General features: G+C 27.1%; 1 protein-coding gene across 3 annotated transcripts in view; it reads left to right on the top strand.

Annotated features, from left to right (window-relative positions):
- LOC106689968 (sorting nexin-13) overlaps nucleotides 1-18,038 on the top strand; it is a 27,596-nt gene extending 9,558 nt beyond the window's left edge. For all 3 annotated transcript variants that reach the window (XM_014435202.3, XM_014435200.3, XM_067051442.1), the window contains 13 exons: nucleotides 543-656; nucleotides 2,423-2,543; nucleotides 3,827-3,988; nucleotides 4,217-4,377; nucleotides 6,111-6,233; nucleotides 6,982-7,156; nucleotides 8,076-8,174; nucleotides 8,261-8,403; nucleotides 8,514-8,726; nucleotides 8,849-9,007; nucleotides 10,357-10,571; nucleotides 11,569-11,681; nucleotides 12,610-18,038. In XM_014435202.3, the coding sequence (XP_014290688.1) occupies nucleotides 543-656; nucleotides 2,423-2,543; nucleotides 3,827-3,988; nucleotides 4,217-4,377; nucleotides 6,111-6,233; nucleotides 6,982-7,156; nucleotides 8,076-8,174; nucleotides 8,261-8,403; nucleotides 8,514-8,726; nucleotides 8,849-9,007; nucleotides 10,357-10,571; nucleotides 11,569-11,681; nucleotides 12,610-12,818 (2,007 nt within the window). In that variant the 3' untranslated portion in view covers nucleotides 12,819-18,038. The remainder of the gene's footprint in view (nucleotides 1-542; nucleotides 657-2,422; nucleotides 2,544-3,826; nucleotides 3,989-4,216; nucleotides 4,378-6,110; nucleotides 6,234-6,981; nucleotides 7,157-8,075; nucleotides 8,175-8,260; nucleotides 8,404-8,513; nucleotides 8,727-8,848; nucleotides 9,008-10,356; nucleotides 10,572-11,568; nucleotides 11,682-12,609) is intronic.
- Nucleotides 18,039-21,087: the final 3,049 nt, after the last annotated feature.

A 21,087-nucleotide genomic window follows, 5' to 3' on the forward strand; every position in this document is an offset into this window, starting at 1 on the left:
GAATAAAAAAAAAATTTTGATTACAATTTAATTTTTTGTGTTATTTTTTACAATTTCAAGTTCTATCGGGCTTAAAAAAACACCCTATATATATATATATATTAACAAAGATGAATCAACTCAAGGATTTAGATGATTATACTATGTCTTATCCGGTTAGTATAATTTAAATAAAAAATAAGCGACAAAGGTATGGAAAGTTGGATTAGATTAGGTAATGAGCACTAAACCCTTCTGCTAATATCAGAGGATAGAGACTGAGGGATGTCACGTTTGATCCTGTAGTTTAGAGTTTCAACAGAGTAGAATTGAAGTTTATAGGCTGCAATTGTTGATCACTCTGCCATCAAATCATTGTGTCTAAGCATTGTTATTGTTGTATTGTTGATAGATTTTCAATATTCATTTATCTTTAAAAGGTAACATACTTATTTTATATTTAAACTTTAAATGGTAGTCTAGTTGTCTAACTTTAATTTTTGAATTAATCAATAAAGTTATTTAGTATCACCTATTGATTTAGTTTTTGTTTTTTTTTTTAGTGTAAAGATATTCCTGTAACATCAGAAATGTTTCTTGATGTATTGAGAGCAAGTGACAATATTGAAGAATTGAATGCAACTAGAGATATCCTCAATAAAGAAATTTGTACTCTTGTTAGTATGATTTTATGATTATTATTATATTAAAATAATTTAATTCGTAAGTTCCAAAAAATAGTAAATTCCACTTATTGAAAATTGAGATTTAAGTTTTGTTGTCAGTATGTTTTTTGTTTATATGTGATATTTCAACGAAAAAGTTCTAACAATTGTCAGATTTAAAAGAAAATATCCATTTTATTTTTAAAAATACTTGACTAGATTTTCACAAATTCCTTTGGGACTGCCTTCTGCAATAGTACTTTTTGTTTTCTTAGGTTAAGTTGTTACTCAGGGCATATTTTATTGTAAAGCATATAAATAAATCCCAATCTCCAACTAAAATCTAAATTACTTCTGTCTTTTTCTATTTAACTTTTTTATCAGTTGCCAGCATTAGCACTGCTTTTGTAAAACTGATGAAGAATTGACTGGTTACTCTTTAAAGATTGCTAAAATGATTTAGCAATAATTATGCTCATTTTGATATTAGAATTACTAGTATTATTTATAATATAGACTCAATTTGTAGACCACAGAAACTACCGAAACAGCTGAAAAAACATTTTGACATTATGGTTTTATAACTCCATACAATTGAATGAAAATAAATTAAATAAAATAACACTTTAATTTGTGTGTCATTCCTATCCGATTATAGATATGGTTATATTTAGTAAACAAACATAAAATGTCCTTGAGTTTCTTTTTTAAGTATCCAGAGTGGACTTGGGTTTTCCTACTACCATCTCTCTTTCCAATCACAAAAATGTTATCGTAAACAACAATTAGAAATTAAAATGGTTTATTGGATGGGGCTCTAAATAAATTTGTTACTAGTTAGGAACAGTGACTAGAATAGAAGTATTATCAAAGTCAAAGAATTAATTAAGTGTTAGGGTATGTTCAAAGGGTTTGGAGGTGGATGGGTTGTGGAAAGTTATGGATAATTTATGTTGAGGAATACGAATTTTGAGGTGGTTTTTGGTTTCACCTACATAGGCAGAATTTCAGTATGGAGTAGAATAAGGGGTATCCAACATTCTCGTAGAATGGGGACATGTGGGAGGGATCTATAGAAAGATATTCAGAAGTGGTTTTTGAGTGTTAGGAGAAGGAGAGATAGGTGTAATAATAAGGTTTATGTAAGATTCTTAAGATCTTATATATGGTGTTAGGTGGGAAATTGTTTGAAAGTAAGATGTCTTAATATTGTGAATATTAGTTTTTAGTGTTGGAATCAGATAAGGAAAGCCATCAGTGTATAACGTTTTTTGCAACATTGATTTTTTTATGGTAAGGATGCTGGGAGAAGTTGTTCTAGAGTCCACCTGAGTTAGTAGGTTTGTCGTTCAAGTCAGTGAATAAGGAGCCATAATTATTTCTTATGATAAGGAGATCCAAAAAGGGAAGGGAAGATTTTGTTTCAGTCTCAACAATGAAATGATGAAGATGAGGATAGTATAAGTTCAAGGAAAAAAGAATTTAAGGAATTTTTTTCCAGAGTGAGAGCAATGGAAAGAGATATACTTATTTCTTTATAAATATAATGTTATTGGGAATAAAGAGATAATGGAATCAAGGAGGTCATTGAGCAGCAATATGTTCAAGGGTCAGAAGCGAGGGAGTGTCCATGGCGAGTCCAGAGTTATGATGAAAAAACTATAACTGTATTTCACTTACCTTTAGCCGTATTTTACATTTAATTAAAGTATCTTAAGTTTTTCCCATATTCTGTCGGTTCTTTAATAGATTATCTCATAAAAATTCTTTATTTACAGAGGTCTAGGGACAAAGGAGGGGAATCGGAAGCTTTAGTTAAACTACAATTATCATCTTTGATTTATTTAAATAAACTTGTGGAAGCAAGAATTTCTCGCCTCCAAGAAGGGGAAGATACAAGTTAGTATAAGTTTAGATCAATCATTATTATGTTCACAATTGCAGAAATTCAAGAAATGATGCTAACTATGACAGTCAACATTTTATGTATTTTGTTTATTTTTTTAATTATTCATTTATTGGCAATTATTACAATAAAATAATAAGTAGTCTTTATCTAGGCTTAGACATACCCTCTTTTAAGGGTAGCTCACATTTTTGGACTATAAATAATGATGGAAGATTGATGATGATAAAAGGAAGATAGTCTGGGTGCGGTCAAATGAATAAACTCAAATAGTGATAAAACTATTTATTATGATCCAACTAGTTCTTTGGGCTCGCCTTCCATCTGCAGCCCTGATGAAACCCTGCAATGTAGGGTGAAATATTGGCTCATATTAAATAGTTTTATGATTATTTGAGTTTTTTTCTTTGACTGCACCCTGATTGTCTTCCTTTTGTTACAAATAATGATGTTTTTAATCTATTTGTTTTTTTGAATCATTGTGCTGACTGTAATTTGATACTGTGATAATGTTTTTTTTTATTTTATATTCATTTTTTAAGCTTCTTACATCAGTTAAGGGCTTGTGCAAATTCATTTTGCTTACTAAATTTTAAATTATTCTGAAAGTAAAGTTTTAAAAATCTCTTATTTTATCTGCGAAAAGAGTTCTTGATCAAAGACCATTCAAAATGGTAAAAAATAAATAAAGGCCTTAAGTGAATTGTAGAAGGACTACTGATAGAAGATTGAGTGAGATTTCTTCATCTGAGAAATTTTAATTAATACAATTTTTATCATTCTCCTTTATTTATAAAGTTAAGGATCATGTATTTTATCATTATTGTCATATCTTACCATAGAGTTTCTTATAATCTTCTTTTTCTTCAAGGTGTAAAGCTGCGGTAATGAGATTCAGATATAGCTTTATTTATCACATTAGTATTAAAGAATTGTCAAATTTTAGTGTTTTTTTTTATATTTTTCAATGAGTCATATACAAGCTAAGTTTCTTATTTCAGTCCTCTTGCTACTAGAAAACTTTGATCATTACTATACTAAGCTATCAGAAAGAGTAAGCTTAAGATAGTTTATAGTATAGAATAATCATACTTCTTAATTAATAAATGAATAAGTAATGTGTTAAAATACGTTGCCTTATTTCCTACTTTGGAATGTTAAATATGTAGCTAATAATATAAATACATGTTACCATTCAATTACTCTATTATATCTTGACACACTGAAATAATGTTATTTTGAATATAATTATATTTTATTTTTTTCTTATTTTCAGATACAACACCAGATTATTCTAAATTGCTTTTGGGCTCAACAAAACTTTTCCAGTTACCGCTTGATGTCCTCCTAAAGAATAACCTTGCCCTGTCTCACTTTATGGATTACATGACAAGTATTGGAGCTCATGGTTATCTTTGTTTTTACCTCAACATAGAAGGTAACTTGATTAAGTGTTTATGGCCAATAGCACTAGCTGTTAGTTTTTATTTGTTAATAAATGAAATCATTGTTTAACTTTAAAAATTAACAAGTTATTCAAAACAACATCAAAATTAAATTATCATGTATTTTCAAATTAAATATTTACCATTTATAAAGAAAATATATTTCCTAAGTCAGTTATACTTTGATTCAACCTTGAACTTAAATATTTATTCAAAACTAGGATGGAAAGCATCAACTGAACAACAGCTTTCAGACATGTCACAACATAGTTTTGATAAAACTGATGTCTTGCTGGCCGAACAGTATTCCGCCCAACGTCAAACATTGGATAGGGTTGCAGAAGCAGCAGCCACAATATACCAGCAATATTTATCCGATCAGGTATTGTTGATTTTTTATTATGCTGATTTGTTAATTGATTATAATTAGATACCGGATGTTTGTGCTGCAAAAAACCCGAAATATGCAGTAAAAAAAACAAAATTGTACAGTAAAAACCCAAAAGGTGTATTAAACACCCAAATCCTGTGACGATCAACTTTATTATTCAATTTATGTTATAAATAAATGGAAAGCTTATCTAAACTTGTTTGAATTAAATTGAATTCAATAAATACTGTCTGCATTGATGCAAACATACATAAAAAAATTAATTTCTCTGATAAAAAACCTATAATTTTGTCCATCATTAAAGAAATCAATTGTATTAAATTATTTTATATTCCTATTATGAAGACTGGAATCCTATTTTCAGCTTCTTAAGACTAACTCAATTTTAAGTTATTGAAAATTACTTAATTACTAGGTACTATGTTGAAAGGAGTATTTCAAAATATTCTTTCTAGCAAAATTCCCTTTTTATTTCCTCTAATATTTGTCATAGCATGTTCTTCCGCTTAGTATTCCAATAATTTTTTTACATACGAATATAGTACTAACCAAAATACTAATAAGTAATAAGTCAATGTGGAAAAGTTTCATCACAAATATATCGGTATATTCACTGTCAGCATTTTTTAAAAATTTTAAAATTACTACTAAAGAAGTCAGACAGAAAAATGAAGGATTGTGAATCCAAGTTTGAACAATAACAAGCTTATTTTTGAGGGACTGTTTCACAGTTACCCCAAGTTACTACTATCACAAGATAGTGAATATTCTTGTGATAGTTAATACTATCACAAGAATATTTAACACTTGTGTTTACTTGTTCTTTTTTTGTTTGGTTGAATTTGACTCATGATATATTAATCAATGCATTACTTTACCTCAGTGTTTGTTATTTCTAAACCATAAATTAAATAAGGAAAAAATAAATAAATATATGGATACATAATTAGAGGAAGTAAGTACAAGCATTAAATGAAATTTATTAAAATCAAATCGTGGAATATTGTGCAGTAAAACCTCTAAACATGCAATTTTGCTCAAATCATGCTATTACTATATAACATAGAATTACTGTTAGTTTAATGTCTTTTCCATGATTCAAATTTCTTTTGAGGTTCCAAAGAATTCGGAGCTAGGGAACAAAAACTGAATTTGCTAGAAAATCCGATCTCTAATTATAATTTTAAAAAAAAAAGTATAATATTTTGTTCCAAAATGTTTTATCAACTAAAATTGTTATATTTTTAATAACCTGTATGATCTTCATTAAAAATAGTTGGTACTTCGTTTTCCATTTTTATTTATGATATTCTGGTCTGATAATGTTAGCTGCTTAACCTCAGTTGCAGTTAATACTGCAGCATTAATTTACTACTTTATAATAATATGAAATTATATTTCATAATGGAATAGGACTTCAGTCCATTTTCTTTATACACAAATCCTCTTTCATTGTAAGTCAAGATTAATATTTATTTCTTTTTGTAGTTGAAGTTTTTGACCAGTTATTTGTTGGAACATTTTTTGCATTTTCTTCATTTGATTGTGATAGAGTACTTTCACCATTAATTTATCTAATTTAGAAAATACTTAAATTTTCCTTCTTTGACCAAAAAAGTTAAAAGTGCAATATAATGTTTTAAAATCATTATTTAGTTAATTATTTTGAATTTACCTCCTCTTATTATTTAGTATTATTATTACCTTGTATATCTTATTTTTAGTCTTCAACAAGACTTCAGATTGATGAGGGTATTGTGAGAAGGCTTCACCAAAAGATTAGAACTGAGAAACCTAATGAAAATTGGTTTGATGAAGTTCAGGGAGCAGTTTATGAACGAATACAGGTAATATATATATATATTGATATGATATGTGTGTTTCATTTTTTTTTTTTATTTTTACCATTTTATGTTCAACATAACTGTGGCTGTATTATTTTTCTGTCTATAGTTTCTATCATAGTTGTCAATGTTCAATTATATATTTTAGTGAGGAAATCTCTTCTTTTTCTGCCCAATATACCAAAAAAAAAAATTTATGCTGAAATAGTGGTGTTAAGTAAATACTTAGTTATATCGACCTCTCTACCAGTAGATTTTGTAATCATTTGCTTTAAAATCAAATTTACCCCATCTTGGGAGGTGGAATCTGTTCATCTACCTGGAAACCTCACTTCTTGATCTGCCACCACACCACCAAGTCCCAGTTAGTTCCAGTCTGGTTCTGATGCCAATAAGTCACGTTGAGATTTATCTCCACTTATCACACCCTGAGTTTCTTAATACTTTCTGTTCCAACTTGCTGCTAAGGCCATGCTTGCTTATGTTTTCCATCCATCTTGAGTTCTCTTTCAGTTTGTTTCTTAAGGATCTCCTGCTACTTAGTGCAGAAAAATTAGATTTATTCATTTAAAGAAAGAGAAATTAAAAATAATTTAAGAATATTAAATTTTCTCTATAAACGAAAACAGTTTAGATTTAAAACTCATTAATGCTTATATTCTTCACTGGTTTATAAAATTTTAAATCCTTTATGGATCTAAGGTATTCTTTTTTTCTTTCTTTTTTTCATTAGTTCATTATTATTTTATAGAATGATGAAAAATTTTTGAATGGCTTCCGAGCTTCTCCTTTGTATGTGAAATTGCTTGCGGAATTGGATCTAGTGAAAGCTGAAAGGTCGGATGAAGAAGATACTGGCTCACTTGATGAGGTTAGCTTGAACTCTGATACTGCTAGCTTACCAGAATTCATCATTCCACATACGAGTAAGTGTCTTCAGATCCCATTATTTATAATCTAAATTGAACTTGCTGTTAGCTCAAGAATTGGTTAATTTATTAATACATGTATTAAGATTTGATCCTAGTATTATTTTAAAAAATATATATTATTTTTATTATATTATATATCTTTTACAATTTAGTTCCTGATCAGGCTGATATATAATTTGACTATTTTATTCTCAGTTTCCACTAAAGATTCATGTTGCTCAATCTGAAGAAGGATAAAACAATGTAATGGTTATGGGGGGCTAATGAAGGTTAAAATTAAAAGACATTTACTGTCTATTCAGTAATTAAAAGAGGAATATTTTACCAAAAATGTAAAGCCGTGCCTTCAACCTCACTTTTATGTCTCATTCTGTTGTCGTCATATGTTTTTTTAAAGAAGAATTTCTAACTAAACCACTTTTTTTCTCATAAAAATCAAAATGTCTCCACTTTGAGTAAACATTTCTCTACTTATGCCACATTTTTGAAATCTACAAATGACATATCAACCAATTAGTAGAAAAATATCACTTTGTTAGGCAATCATAGCTGCCAATGCAAAGTAAAAAAATGATTTTCAGTAATACTGCTGACAGTTATGTGATTTGAACCATGGCTCTATTGTCAATAGCTTCATTATGAGAACAGTTACTATCCACTATCACTAGCTGTCTAGAAACCTTTCAACCAAATGAAATAATACTTCAAACCCACAGAGATTACTAAATGGCCGTTCCAGAATTAGATTCCAATTAATTTTCTGATTACTGCATTTTGTTATGTCTTTTAGGTGACCTAGCTATCTTATATAACATATCTTATAGTGACTTGTTATTTTACAAATAAGGTTATAAGAAATGTTTATGAATTTGATGATGATGGTATAACTTACAATCTATATTTGAATTTTTAGACAGTGCTGATACTGAAAACGGTGGAAGCCCTGTACACCATGGATCGGAACCTAAAGCTTCAGGACCATTCTCTTTACATGCAGAAATTATAGAAACAGGTATGCTTTTTAGGTAAATCTTTCCATTTGTATAAACTTTCCATTTAATCTGGATGCATAATTAATTGTTATTTTACATTACTCAGGCCTTGTTCATGAAAAAGGTAAGACATTCGGAATGTATGCTGTGTCTGTTGTGAAGAAATATGAGAATGGCCACCGTGACAGCTGGCATGTTTATAGGAGATATTCAGACTTTCATGATTTGCACACCAAAATAAAAGAAAAGGTACACATCGTTTTCATTTTTGCACAATTTTGTAAAAATATATTTATCTAAAAGAAAGGTTTATTTTAATTATAATTTATGAAATTTACTTTCTTTATTTTTCCTGATAGTATCCTGAACTTTCTAAATTAACATTCCCCGGAAAGAAAACATTCCACAATATGGAAAGAAAAACTTTAGAAAGGAGAATGATTGGTCTGAATAACTACCTCATTTGTATTACGCAGCCTTCGTTGTTAGCTAGTAAGCCAGGCCTCACTGCTTTGGTTTCAACTTTCCTTCAACGTGGTGAATATCGACCTGAAGCTCATATATCAAAAACAGTAAGAACATTTAATATAGAACTAGTTTATAAATGGATGTAATGTGAACATAAAATTGTTTAAATATTTGTTATATTATAAAATTAATGATTAATTAATTTCATGATATCTTTCTTTTTCAGCTGGACTCATTATTTCGATTTTCAATGCAGGCTGTGCGAACTGTACCTGACTCTTTAATGTCTTCAGTTGATGGTGTGGTAGATGGTCTCAGTCGTGTGCTTCAAGTCAAGACCACGAGAGAAGAAACAGGAAAAGTTTCAGCCTCAATTGATATTGAAGTAATTATGTTTGTTAATAAAATTTTTGATGTTGCTGATATTTGGCTCTCTTTTACATCATGGAATGCTTATTTTGTTATTGCATTTTGTATTTTCCATGATCCTTTTTTAGGAAAGAATGAAATAAACATTTATATTACAAATTGTGTTAATCATCAAAATTGAATTAATTACTTTAGAGAATTTTCTGTCGGAAGTGTAAGTTGTTCCTTAATTCTTTCTAATACTTACCTGATATTTCTTGTATCTCAGAATGATCCTCTGAATCCTCTATCTTTGTTTTTCAAAATAATGACTGATTAAAGGTCCATATGCCTATATCGTGAACATTTATGAAGATAGAGGAAAAATATTTAGTTGTTTTGGAATCATTATATTCCAATTTATCAAAAAATGTCAATCCAAATATTTTTTTTTTCAAATCTAAATCTGCTGTTACAAAGGTGTGTGTAAATTACAAAAATGGGTAAGTCTGAAATTATAAGACCATCTTGAGCTATAAAATTAATAAAAGATTATCATAAGTACGTCTATAAAACCTGCATTTTTAAAATTGTTTGTGTTTAGAATGATCTCCTGGTGACACCAAAGTCTTTAGGTAGAATTAAAATAATCTTCCTTGTTCAAATTTGGAGCATTTATGATTACAACTGGTATTGGGGTAATGGTAATAACTGTTATCGAAATTACTTTTGATATATCTTGTTCTTAAAGTCAAGATTATTTCTTTTATTTAAATATAATTTAAGCTTAAGAACTTAATAGTATTACAGTAAGCATCAATCAGATGGATTTTGGTTTGGCTCTATTTTCCGAGATAAAAATAATGTAATGTATTATATGAGATGTAACATATATTATTTAATTGAATATTAATTATTTGTTTCATGACATCAGTAATTTGATTTTTTTTTCAAGAATCACAGACAAATTTGTAAATTTAAACAGTGATTTCATAGTAAAAACTCAAACAATTAACAAAAATGCAATTTCTAGCAGAAAATCCACAAAATGTGCCAATTTCCGCAATAACCCCAAAACATGCAATGTAAAACTAGTGTCAATAGAACATCCTTTTTATGATTCAAAACTCTGTTGAGGTTTGGCTGAATTTGAAGCTAGAGGATAAAAGATGCGATTGCACAAATATCCAATATCCAGTCTCTAGTAATGACTATATAAACGAAGGACATGCCTTATATATTTTCAGTCTTATCTCATTTTTAAAGACATGTCTCAGCACTGTGCAGGAGTGATAGATCTATGAGTCATTAATCTGTTAGTTATCAAAAGTTACCTTTACATAATATCAAACATATCCTTAAGTGTGCTTATTGTTTTATTTTCAGAGTGATGATAACATTCCTACAAGGATTCTCTTGCTTCTAATGACTGAAGTTTTTGAGCTGAAAGCATCATCCCAGTGGCTGAGGAGAAGACTAGTCAACTTATTGCGTCAGATTGTACGAACGATGTTCGGAGACATTGTTAATAAAAGAATATTAGACACTGTGGCCCTCCTAACTTCTCCTCACAAGGTTGCTTCGTACCTCAGAGCGTTTAAGTAAGCGAATCAATTTGATATTTAAATTTATACACATCTTGTTATATGGTTATATAGTAGCTTAGCTACAAACATGGCCATTAAATTTATTCTTTGGTGCTACATATACTCAAATTGGAACAATGTAATTTTTATAATATTGATAGTTCTTTTTTAGCTTTTTAAAAGACATTTTTGAATCTAGTGGAAAAGTAATCATAGTTATGAGCTTTTCAGAAGTATATTTATGGTAGAAAGTATGATGCTCTTTACTTTTATTGGATTTGAAAAAGATACTATAAAGTTCTTCAATACTAATTGTTTACTCTTTGTTCCCTTTGTGGAAATGGTCATGTTTCATAGCGAAAAGTTAGCAGTGTAATAGTAATACTGTAAAATGTTCTTTCTTTTATATAACTTAAATTGCATTTTCAAATCTTTCCCTCATATTGTTACGAGTCATCACCAGCTCTGACCATTTTTTTTTTTAAATTTATTCCAGTACAAGATAATATAAGTTGGAAAGGAATAATTAATCTTAAGATTATTGAAATAATGTTTATCACTACTCAATCCGTATTAGCCACCCCCCCTATACATTTTAATCAGACAAAGTAAGTTCTGGTTATTTACAGATTTAGTGTAACTTTGGGAAGTCAATAAATTCATCTGTCCTTTTCTAAACTTATCAAGTACTGAGGAACTGAACTTAAGTTCATTTCTTAATATTGGTAAGGGGAAAGTTTCATTAATATTGATTGATCTTGTCGTCATTCCTCTTTATAGTCTTTGCAATTTGCAAGTTATATTTTATGACTCAGCTTGTAAAGATAAGATCAAACTCAATTTAAAAAAAAAAATGTTTCTAAATTTTATTGATCTTCTTATAACGTAACTATTATGTATCCTATTAATTTTAGTAGATGTTGATATTTTTAGTATACAGTAGTAATATAAGTTTCCTTCCATGAGATAAGTTTTTTTTAAACTGGTTAGATAAAAATCAAAATTTTTATAGGGATGCTTTATGGCCCCATGGATTGCAAGGAGAACCTCCTATACCTCGCGATAATGCTACAAAAATGAGAACACGTGTTGCTGCAAAAGCTGCTTTACTATCCAGCCTCTCAGGTACACTACTTGCAATTAATTTTTTGTTCTCTCTCTCTCTCTCTCTCTCTCTCTCTCTCTCTCTCTCTCTCTCTCTCTCTCTCTCTCTCTCTCTCTCTCTCTCTCTCCCCCCTCTCTATCTTTTATTAATTGATGTAATTTAAAGTTATAGTCTATATTGTCATAATTACTTTTCAAGATCTTTTGGTTAAATTAATGATAGATGGTGAATTGTTTTGTATATCATAAAGTAAATAAATAATCAGGACTCAGTCGTATTTAATTTTTTTTTTTTTAATATATTTGTTTATTGTTATTGTCTTTACCAGGGTTTTAATGTTTTAACGAAACATGTGGGTTACCATTATGATTTATAGAGATATATACAAAAGATAAGTAAAAAAAAAATTATTGAAGTACATGACAAAAAAAAAAATTTAATAAATATAGTACTTTTCTTTCACTCTTGATGGTATAGCTTTTAGGTATGAATGAGATTGATTCCCTGTCACTCATTAACTATTGGCCAACGGTATGCTATCTTTGTTTCTTTTCTGAGCTGAGTTTTTTTTACAAAACTAGGCTGAATTTACGTTTCTCTGTCCAGGGTGTCTGCCATTCAGGAAAATGTTGTGAATTTTGCATAGTTAAGAAAAGTTTGAAAATAAGTCAGGAATTTCCTATGGCTGTTATTTTAGAGATATAATTTTACTCTGGCAGCACCTACCTATAAGAGATAGTGGGAAAATGGTCTCTCTCTCACACACACTCACTCACTCACTCACTCACTCCCTCTCTCTCTTCCTCTCCCTCTCTCTCTCCGTCTCTCCGTCTCACCTCTCATGAAGAAGGTGTTCATCATTTTAATAATGGTATATGATTGCAAAAAACATGTATATTATTTAAAATATTATAATTAATTTCTAGTAAATCTTATTCTCTGTTCTAGATGAATTGAAGCATATCTTAGGAAGTGAAACTTCTAGGTATGGTATTATTTCAGTTTTTTCACTTCTTCAGTGCAATTCACTCAATACCCGGTTCGCTTTTGTTCTGTTGGAAGGGATTCTATCAAATCTTCTCGGTGAGTCAGTAATGACAGGTATTCTTCGAAGGCTTCATTCAAAGAGTCCAAGGATACAAGATCTTCAATCTTAGCACTAAATTTGGTAAAAGACAGTCAAAGTTATCTTTACCACTCAAGGGTAAGATTTAAGGCTATGTGATCGTGTTTTAATTCTTTTTTTATATCTTTACTGATGACTATTATTATAGGTTATATAAATTATCTCATAAAGGCCAAAGTCTCATGTAAAGCCATTTTCTGGTACTGCCCGATTGTTCCTTAAAAAGTGAAATAGGTATTATTAGAAATCTCAATAATTTGTATTAGCCCTGTATATTTGTATATTTTATAAAATAAGTCCTGATTTGTTTATCTTGGTTGTTATGATCTGTTAATAGAATTATTCTTTTAAAAGAGATATAAATATTTATTGTCATTAAAGTTGAAAATTTTATTTATTTACATAATTGCTTTGTACATTTGTTTATATTTAAGTAATATAGTATATACATATTATTTATTGATTTTAAAAAGTAATTTATTGAACCAAATTGTGTCAATTTAGTTGTTTAGAATTTGAGTTCATTCATTATAAATTAACAACTAAACTTTTACTAAAAAAAAAAAAAAAAAATTGTAATAACTAAATATTGTTTGTGTCTCATAAAGTACTCTTGGTTTTATTTTCCATTTCGAATATTTGCTACTACTGATATATTTATATTTGGGGAATTTCCACACATTTCATTCCAAATTTAACTTTAATAATTAACAATTTAAAATAAGTTTTAACATTCATAAACCATATTTTTCTGATTCTGGTATTTTTATATTCATAACAGAGACCAATTTTTAACTGTATTTTATTATAAATACATCTTATGAATGCCACATGTATAGTTACATAATGGTAATATTTTCATGATTGAAAAATCTAAACATAAACCTTAAGGACGATTCCGTGTTATTTTTTTGGAAATGAATGAGTGTCTGCCACTAGACAATGGTGTGACCCTGACCCTCTCCTCCCTATTCTTACTTATCTTACCTTTAAAACAGACAAACATAACCAGTATTATTGGTCGTTTATGACATGTCATGATCTCTCCAGAGGAGATCATAAAACTAAAAATAATAGAAGGGAATCCTTGCAAATCAACGTTGCACCATATTTACACTAAGAAAACTGTTGAATGGTCCAAAACATCAAAAGTGAGTGGTTTTAAAGAAAAATTTCACCAAAGGAATTGTAAGACACAATTACAATTAATGAACTTCTGTAAAGTAATTGCAATTATTCTATACAATATAATTACTGAAATAGTTATTGAGATTCTTGATTACAATTACTTCTTAACCCTTAGTAATTGCAATTAAAATTATATGTTATTTAACTTATATGCGAATTCAGTTTATTTAAACATATTTCTTAAGAGCAGAAATCCTAACACTTCAAACGGATCAATACACAAGTGCACGATCATAATATCGTTTATATTTATTTTCAGCATCTTCAAAAACATATAAATAAATAATAATTTGTTAATCAATCTATAGGCCAAAGCACAATCTTAAACTGGATATCATTTTCATATTTTGAAGCTATTGTAAAACAGATTTTTTTTTCCGTTTTGGTGCTTAGTATTTTTAATTATGATTACAATTCATATCACTCTGATTTTTTATCGGCAGTGGCACCAATCTAAATCAATATTCATTGTTTTAATTAGTCTTTTTGGTTTTTATTCGGTCTACCTTTACTTGGTCTACCTGGTTTTAATTAGTCTTTTCTATGACATTAATTCGGATAGTATGTTTATACCAATGTATAGTAAAACATAGTCATTATGATACCTAACTTAAATTTATACTCAGTTTTAACCTGATAACATTAAATGATTTATGATTTAATAAAAATTATTGGTAAAACAATGAACCTCTAAAAAATTGATAAATAAAATCCACATTTAAAAATTTTATAACGTCTCCTGATCCTCCATTATATTTTATGTTGTATTAAATAAAGCGATAATTGATCCAGTAAAGCTTTTTTGGTAATATTAGTTGAATCGATTCATCAGTTGATTAGTTTTATCATTAGTAAATTAGAAACATTGAGATTTATACAATAGAATCCTGTTTATCCAGATCCACAATATCCGAAATCCAGATCCACAATATCCGAAATCCAGATTATTCAGTTTTTTGTGGAGTTAAGAATTTTTCATTGTTGCAGTATGTGCCCTAGACAGTTTTTCACAGATGTTGGGTGGGAAGGAAGGGTAGTGTTTTTGAGGGGGATTCAAGAGATTCAGTTCAAAGCTTTCTTTCCATCTTCTCAGAAATTTAATTGTAATCAAAGATTAATAAATGTGTTGTGATATCATTCCAAGTTTTGTTTGCTGTTCATCGAGTTATTATCCACTAAGTAGAGTAGAAAATGAAAGAAACTTGAACAATATCATTAATAAAAAAAATTAAATTTGCTTGTCCCGCTAAAAGACTATTTCTTATCGTATGGAACATATCTTCTTTATCATGCCCTCAAATCTTAAGCAATTAGTGTATAAATATCTAATATTTGTTAGAGAATGTTTGATAATTATGACAACATTTAAAATGTCATGAACTTCTTCAGTACAAATTTAAATTAAATAACACTTTTTTATTACAGCTATGAGACAATGTTTAATATGGCATGATTTAAAGTGTCATAAATTTCTTTAGTACAAATTTAAATTAAATGAAATCTTTACATTACAGATGAACCTCTACTTATTGAACTATAAGGTTTTTGAAAAATAAAAATTTCAATTAGTCATCTCGGGCATTAATTTTATGTTGTAAATATAAAAAGTATTAAAGTTAAATTTTTGGAATTAAAAGAATTTTATTTTTAACAAATGTAATGAAAATAAAATTTGTACTCATACATGTCATATAGTTTTTAAAATTGTACAGCTGAAATTTTTTCAAATTAATGTATTGATTTTTTTAATTCTCTAAATAAATTTTTATGAAATATAAAAGTTTTTAAAACAATATGAAGTTATACTGAACATTTTTTAATATTTCCATTTCTTTAGTTCTGATTTTTTCTATTTCTCCTTTTTTCCTTATTTTATGTAATTACCGATGTACATTAATAATTTTACTAATATGGAAATAATTGTTTGAAAGGCATAAATTTTATTCAATATTTTTTAATTATATTTTCCTGAAATAGAATTATGATCCCTGATAAAATTACCTCTTAAGAGATTTTCAAACAATAGAAGTTCAATGGATAGAGGTTCAAATTTATTTGTTAAGATTTATTTAAATATTTAAAATTATAAAAGTACCTAAAATAAATATGATGAGCAATAAATATACTTAATGTTTATTAAAAAATATTTTTATTATTTTATATTAAGTTTTTACTTGTCCAAATCTAATGTTATTGTTTATGTCACCATCTACCTAAAAAAGTTCTCATAAATAAAAAAACATATCGTGAATCATACTGCATGATTTTTTATTCAAGAAATGATTCTTGGTTTAATTGTCCCTGTTATAATTTGTCTTAGTATAAATTAAAATCTTAATTTAAAAAGTATTTTTTATTTTTATTTATAAGAATTTAAGGAATTTTCATATATGGCTGTGTTAATTCCTCATTGTTTCCGAAAAAAAAAAGAAGTGTATATATTTTAATATTGTTGAAAGTTTGGCTACTTTTGTACTTACAATTAGCTTACAAAACTGTTTAAATTTTTTTTTATTTTAATTTTATGTTAAATAATCTTACATATTGATTAATCATATTAGATTCTTATTGTTATGGATCATTAAATTCTAATAATTAATTTGTTTAATTTTCTTTATTAAGATGGCATTCAGCCTAATGTAAGCCATTACAAATCTACAAATATAATTAAATTATTGCTGATAATTGTAAATTTATCATGTAAGGAATGCTTCCTACAGACTTGATTAAATCCATTGTTCTGTCATTAAATGTTATCATATGTACTTAATTGACCTTGATTGTGGAAATTTATCTTTCTTAAGCACAGAACAATAAATATAAAAACACTACTATGCATTGTTGTTACAACATTATGGTTCTTTATTATTTATTCTTATTGTGAACCTAATGTATCTGTAGTTTTTATTTCATATAAATAATGTAATATGTTATAGTAACATGTACATTATTTTGAGCTATCATAACCATTTGTATATTATATTTGTAGACTCAAAAATAATTTCATAAGACTGATAATTCATCTTTATAAAGGATATTTAAAAATGGTCAATATGCATAAGAATCTGATGAAATTTGTTAAAATTAATTAATTTCCTTATTAAATATGGATGAAAAATAAAATGTTTTATTGATAGAAATTACTATCAATTATTTTTTTCAAATCAACTAATGATTGAGCTAAGTGAAGGCATAAAGCAATTTTATCATTTATATTCCTTCAAATATTAAAGTCATTTTCATTAACTACTTTAATATTAAAAACGTTTGAATTAGGAAATAATAAAAATATATCGCCTCCCCCCTCCCTACAAATGCTGCTAAATATGCTAAAATATTCTAAAAATAAAACAGTAGTAGATCCTCTTGAGAAATAAAATCAAACCAGTCTTTTCTTCTTTAAAATTTCATTAATTTTTATGTTTTCTTGTATGTACATAATATAAATAGATCATGACATTTCCCATAGTCTTGAAATATATATTTTTTATAGTTAATTAAACTTTTTTTAAATAATTAGTTAATATTTAATTATTCGAGGTGGTGGAAAAGTTATTTGCTAATACCTATTGTTTATTTACTTTCAACTGTCATACAACTCAACTTAGTTTTGATCATTTTCCATTATTATTTTGTCTTTGGTGACTAAGGTTTCCATTTCCTAATTATCTGTATTTTAAAATATTTCTGACTATGTTTAATTAGTGGAATAAACAGTATAAATTTGTTTATATATATATATATATATATTTTTTTTTCAGTTGTAGAATGAATGAATAGAATTATATCTTATGACATTTAAACTTATGTGCTGTAATAAACCATCTTTTTTATTGATCTTATATTTGAAATATGTAAGTTTGTTCCATATTCATCCACGCTACTTGGTAACGACTACTCTGGTAATAGTAAATGGTATATGCGATTTAAGTTTAATTGTGGAAAGGCTAGTTGTATGTATTACTTAAGTACCTATTGTTATTTGTAAATGATTTCATTAAATGAAGCTTTCTTCTTTTTCTTTTTTTTTTATGTGATATGTTTCAAGGCCATCCATTAGAAAGGTTGTAATTTTTATTTATTGTTACAAATTTCCAGAATATTGCTTTACTCTTATGGCTTGACATGATTTACCTCTGATATATAAATCAAAATTTAATCTTAAGGGGAAAAAATTTCATCTCCAAATTAGTTGTCTTTTGATGCTTTGATGGGTATACAGATTTGTTATGTTTTTTTTTACTATTTATTAAATTATTCGCCCTTACTGGATGTTGTCAAATTAAAATAAAAAATTGTTGATTGTTTATTTTGGAGTTGGATATAATTATTTGACAATCAATGTCATCAATATATTAACACCAAAGATTTATTATTTAGAGGCTGTTTTAACTTTATTTGTTATTTATAACTTTTATTATGTATTGGAAAAGTTCTATGATTAATCTAAATAAATCATTAATAAATTTTAATTGCATTAATTATGGTTAGGTATTGAATGAAAATAAAATCATTTATTAATTTATAAATATAAATTAATTATGAAATGTGAATAGGGTTTATTTATATACAGTTTTTTTTTTCCTCTGGATTAATGAATATTGTATTACATTATTTAAATAGATCGTTTCATGATATTATCAATAATATGTGTATTATTAGTTTTTAGAAGAGCACGTGTAAAAGAGATTTTTAATCTAATTTCATCAAGTACATCGAAGTAAATTCATATCGTGACGTAATTTGGCCTTCATCTGGATTCAATTCTATTTTTTGTTTTTTTTCTGTGATTTTTCTATCATGTATTAGTCATACTGTATGTGGACAGTATTACCACATTGTTGTATAGATAATGTAACATATATTTGCATACTCATGTATTTGTAGTATATGTAACAACTGTGTATAAATTATTTATGGTGAAAAAATGAAATCATATTTATATATTAAATGCTTACCTTGAAACTAATAGTTTATTTTGGTTTTAAAAAATTAACTTAGTAACATGCATGCTTGTATATATTCCTTCTATGAATAGATTCAAGATTCCTACTTGGTTCATGCGTGTATTTATACATGTGTATATGCCACTTTATTTAAATTACTGATAAATACCTGATTGTTTCAAATAAATGATTTATATTTGGCAAGTGTTCTAAAATTTTATATAGTTACAAAATAAAAATAAAAATTGGATTAGGTAAGGTTATCTTTTATAGCCTAAGTTCGTATGATGTATTTTCTAATGTTGCCAAGCATTCCTATAGATAATTATGAAATAAAGTGAATATTTTTGTTTCTATTAGTTGTAGTAATTTTCTAGTCATATATAATCATTTGAGAATAATGGATGTATACTTTATATCTATGAACAGTTAAAATAAATAGTTTTATATTACTAATATTGTGTGGACCAAATGTTTTTCTTTTATTATATTTATTTTATTTTGTTATCAATGGAATAAAATTCAGTTATATTTACATTTGTTTGCAGAAAAAAATAAACAAAACCATTTCTTTATAGTCACAAGTTTTTCCTTGACTCGAAGATTGTGAATTTGTATAAATAAATATTGGTTTGACTAACAAAGTCTCTTTTGCTCCTATGTTTATTTTTTTTTTATCAAAATAAGTGTTCTTTTCATATAATTTACCAGAAATTTGTTTATAAAAGATATTTAGGATATAAATCACTTAATATTTCAATATAAAAAACAGAAACTTAGTTCCAAAACCTTCTAATAGTATAAAAGATACCTGGCTAGGAGATTTAGGTATTAGGATCATCACTATAATCTTTGGTTGGTCGATGGTATGAAAAATGTAAGTACAAATTGGCAATTAATACAATACAAGAATGGTCACATTATTTATGTGTAAACATTCTAAGTTATTAATGTTCTGTGAATATATTATCTTACTTGTTCTGTCATCAATATCCATTTTATTATACTTTCTCTTACCTACATTTAGGATATATAGTAAAGTATTAGCGATCATGGAGAATTTTTAATTCGGGAGAGAAGAGGAGAAATATTTTTTCAGGATATTAACACATTTATGGAAAAAAGTTTCCATAAGATTAGCCAAAGATTTTAGAAAAATAATATGTAACATATAAAAATAGAAAACTTAAAAATGGAAGGTCTGTCTTAACACAAGTTTGAGTTTTAAAATGTTAGGGTGAATTTTCAGTGGGTTTTCTTGTTTTACCACTCTGATGTGTACATGTCACACGAAATTTTTTATTTTATTTTCATTATTATTTATCCACTTTTCTTTCTTTTAAAAATTCTTAATTAAAAATCTTTTAAAATTCATTTTTCAATTTATTCACTTTTTCTTTCTTTAAAAATTTTAATATGGCATACAGCTTTAATACTCATTGCTGTTGAGTGTGGTAGATTGTATTATTACATGATAAAAGTTTTTTAAAGAATAAATTTTCAGTGAAAATTAAATTTACAGATCTATTGGGTTTATCTAAAGAGTTAAAATTCGGCCATTAAATTTGATTTACTCTATTTTCATTATAAAAAGAAATAAAATAAAGATAGGGGAAATGAAAGGAAACATAAATATGAGTGACATAGATTTTAGTACATGATAAGAACTCATTTGAATAGTACTAAGAAACAATAAATTAAACCTTTTATAAATTCAAATAAATTTTATAAATACTGCTGTCCATACAATTAAATAGTCTTGATTTTGTTCATTTTTAGAATAGTGAAGTTTTATTTATTAGTTTTTACTACTTTGGAGCAATTGTCAACTTCCATTACAAAAATTTATTTAATGATTAAGGTACAGTAGGAATCTCCACTGGTAAACTAATTTTTTTTTTATATTTCACATATTTTGTCTCCAATTTAAGTTAATAACAGCACTAAGAAATGTCCAACTTATAAAGCATATAATCTAAATCAACCAGTAAGTAAGCAAGGTATTAATAAATACTATTAAAAAACTATACATCATTTCAATCCCGATCAATAGAACAAAAACGATAAAATGACAATTTAGAATGTTAAATTAATAGTTCAAATATTTGTCTAAAGATAGCAGCACAAATCAAGAAAGATAGAAAATAATAGGAATGGAATATGGTC

This window comes from Halyomorpha halys, unplaced genomic scaffold, assembly GCF_000696795.3.
Source record: "Halyomorpha halys isolate HHAL.00 unplaced genomic scaffold, Hhal_1.1 Scaffold1537.1, whole genome shotgun sequence".
In the NCBI taxonomy this organism is placed as follows: Eukaryota; Metazoa; Arthropoda; class Insecta; order Hemiptera; family Pentatomidae; genus Halyomorpha; species Halyomorpha halys.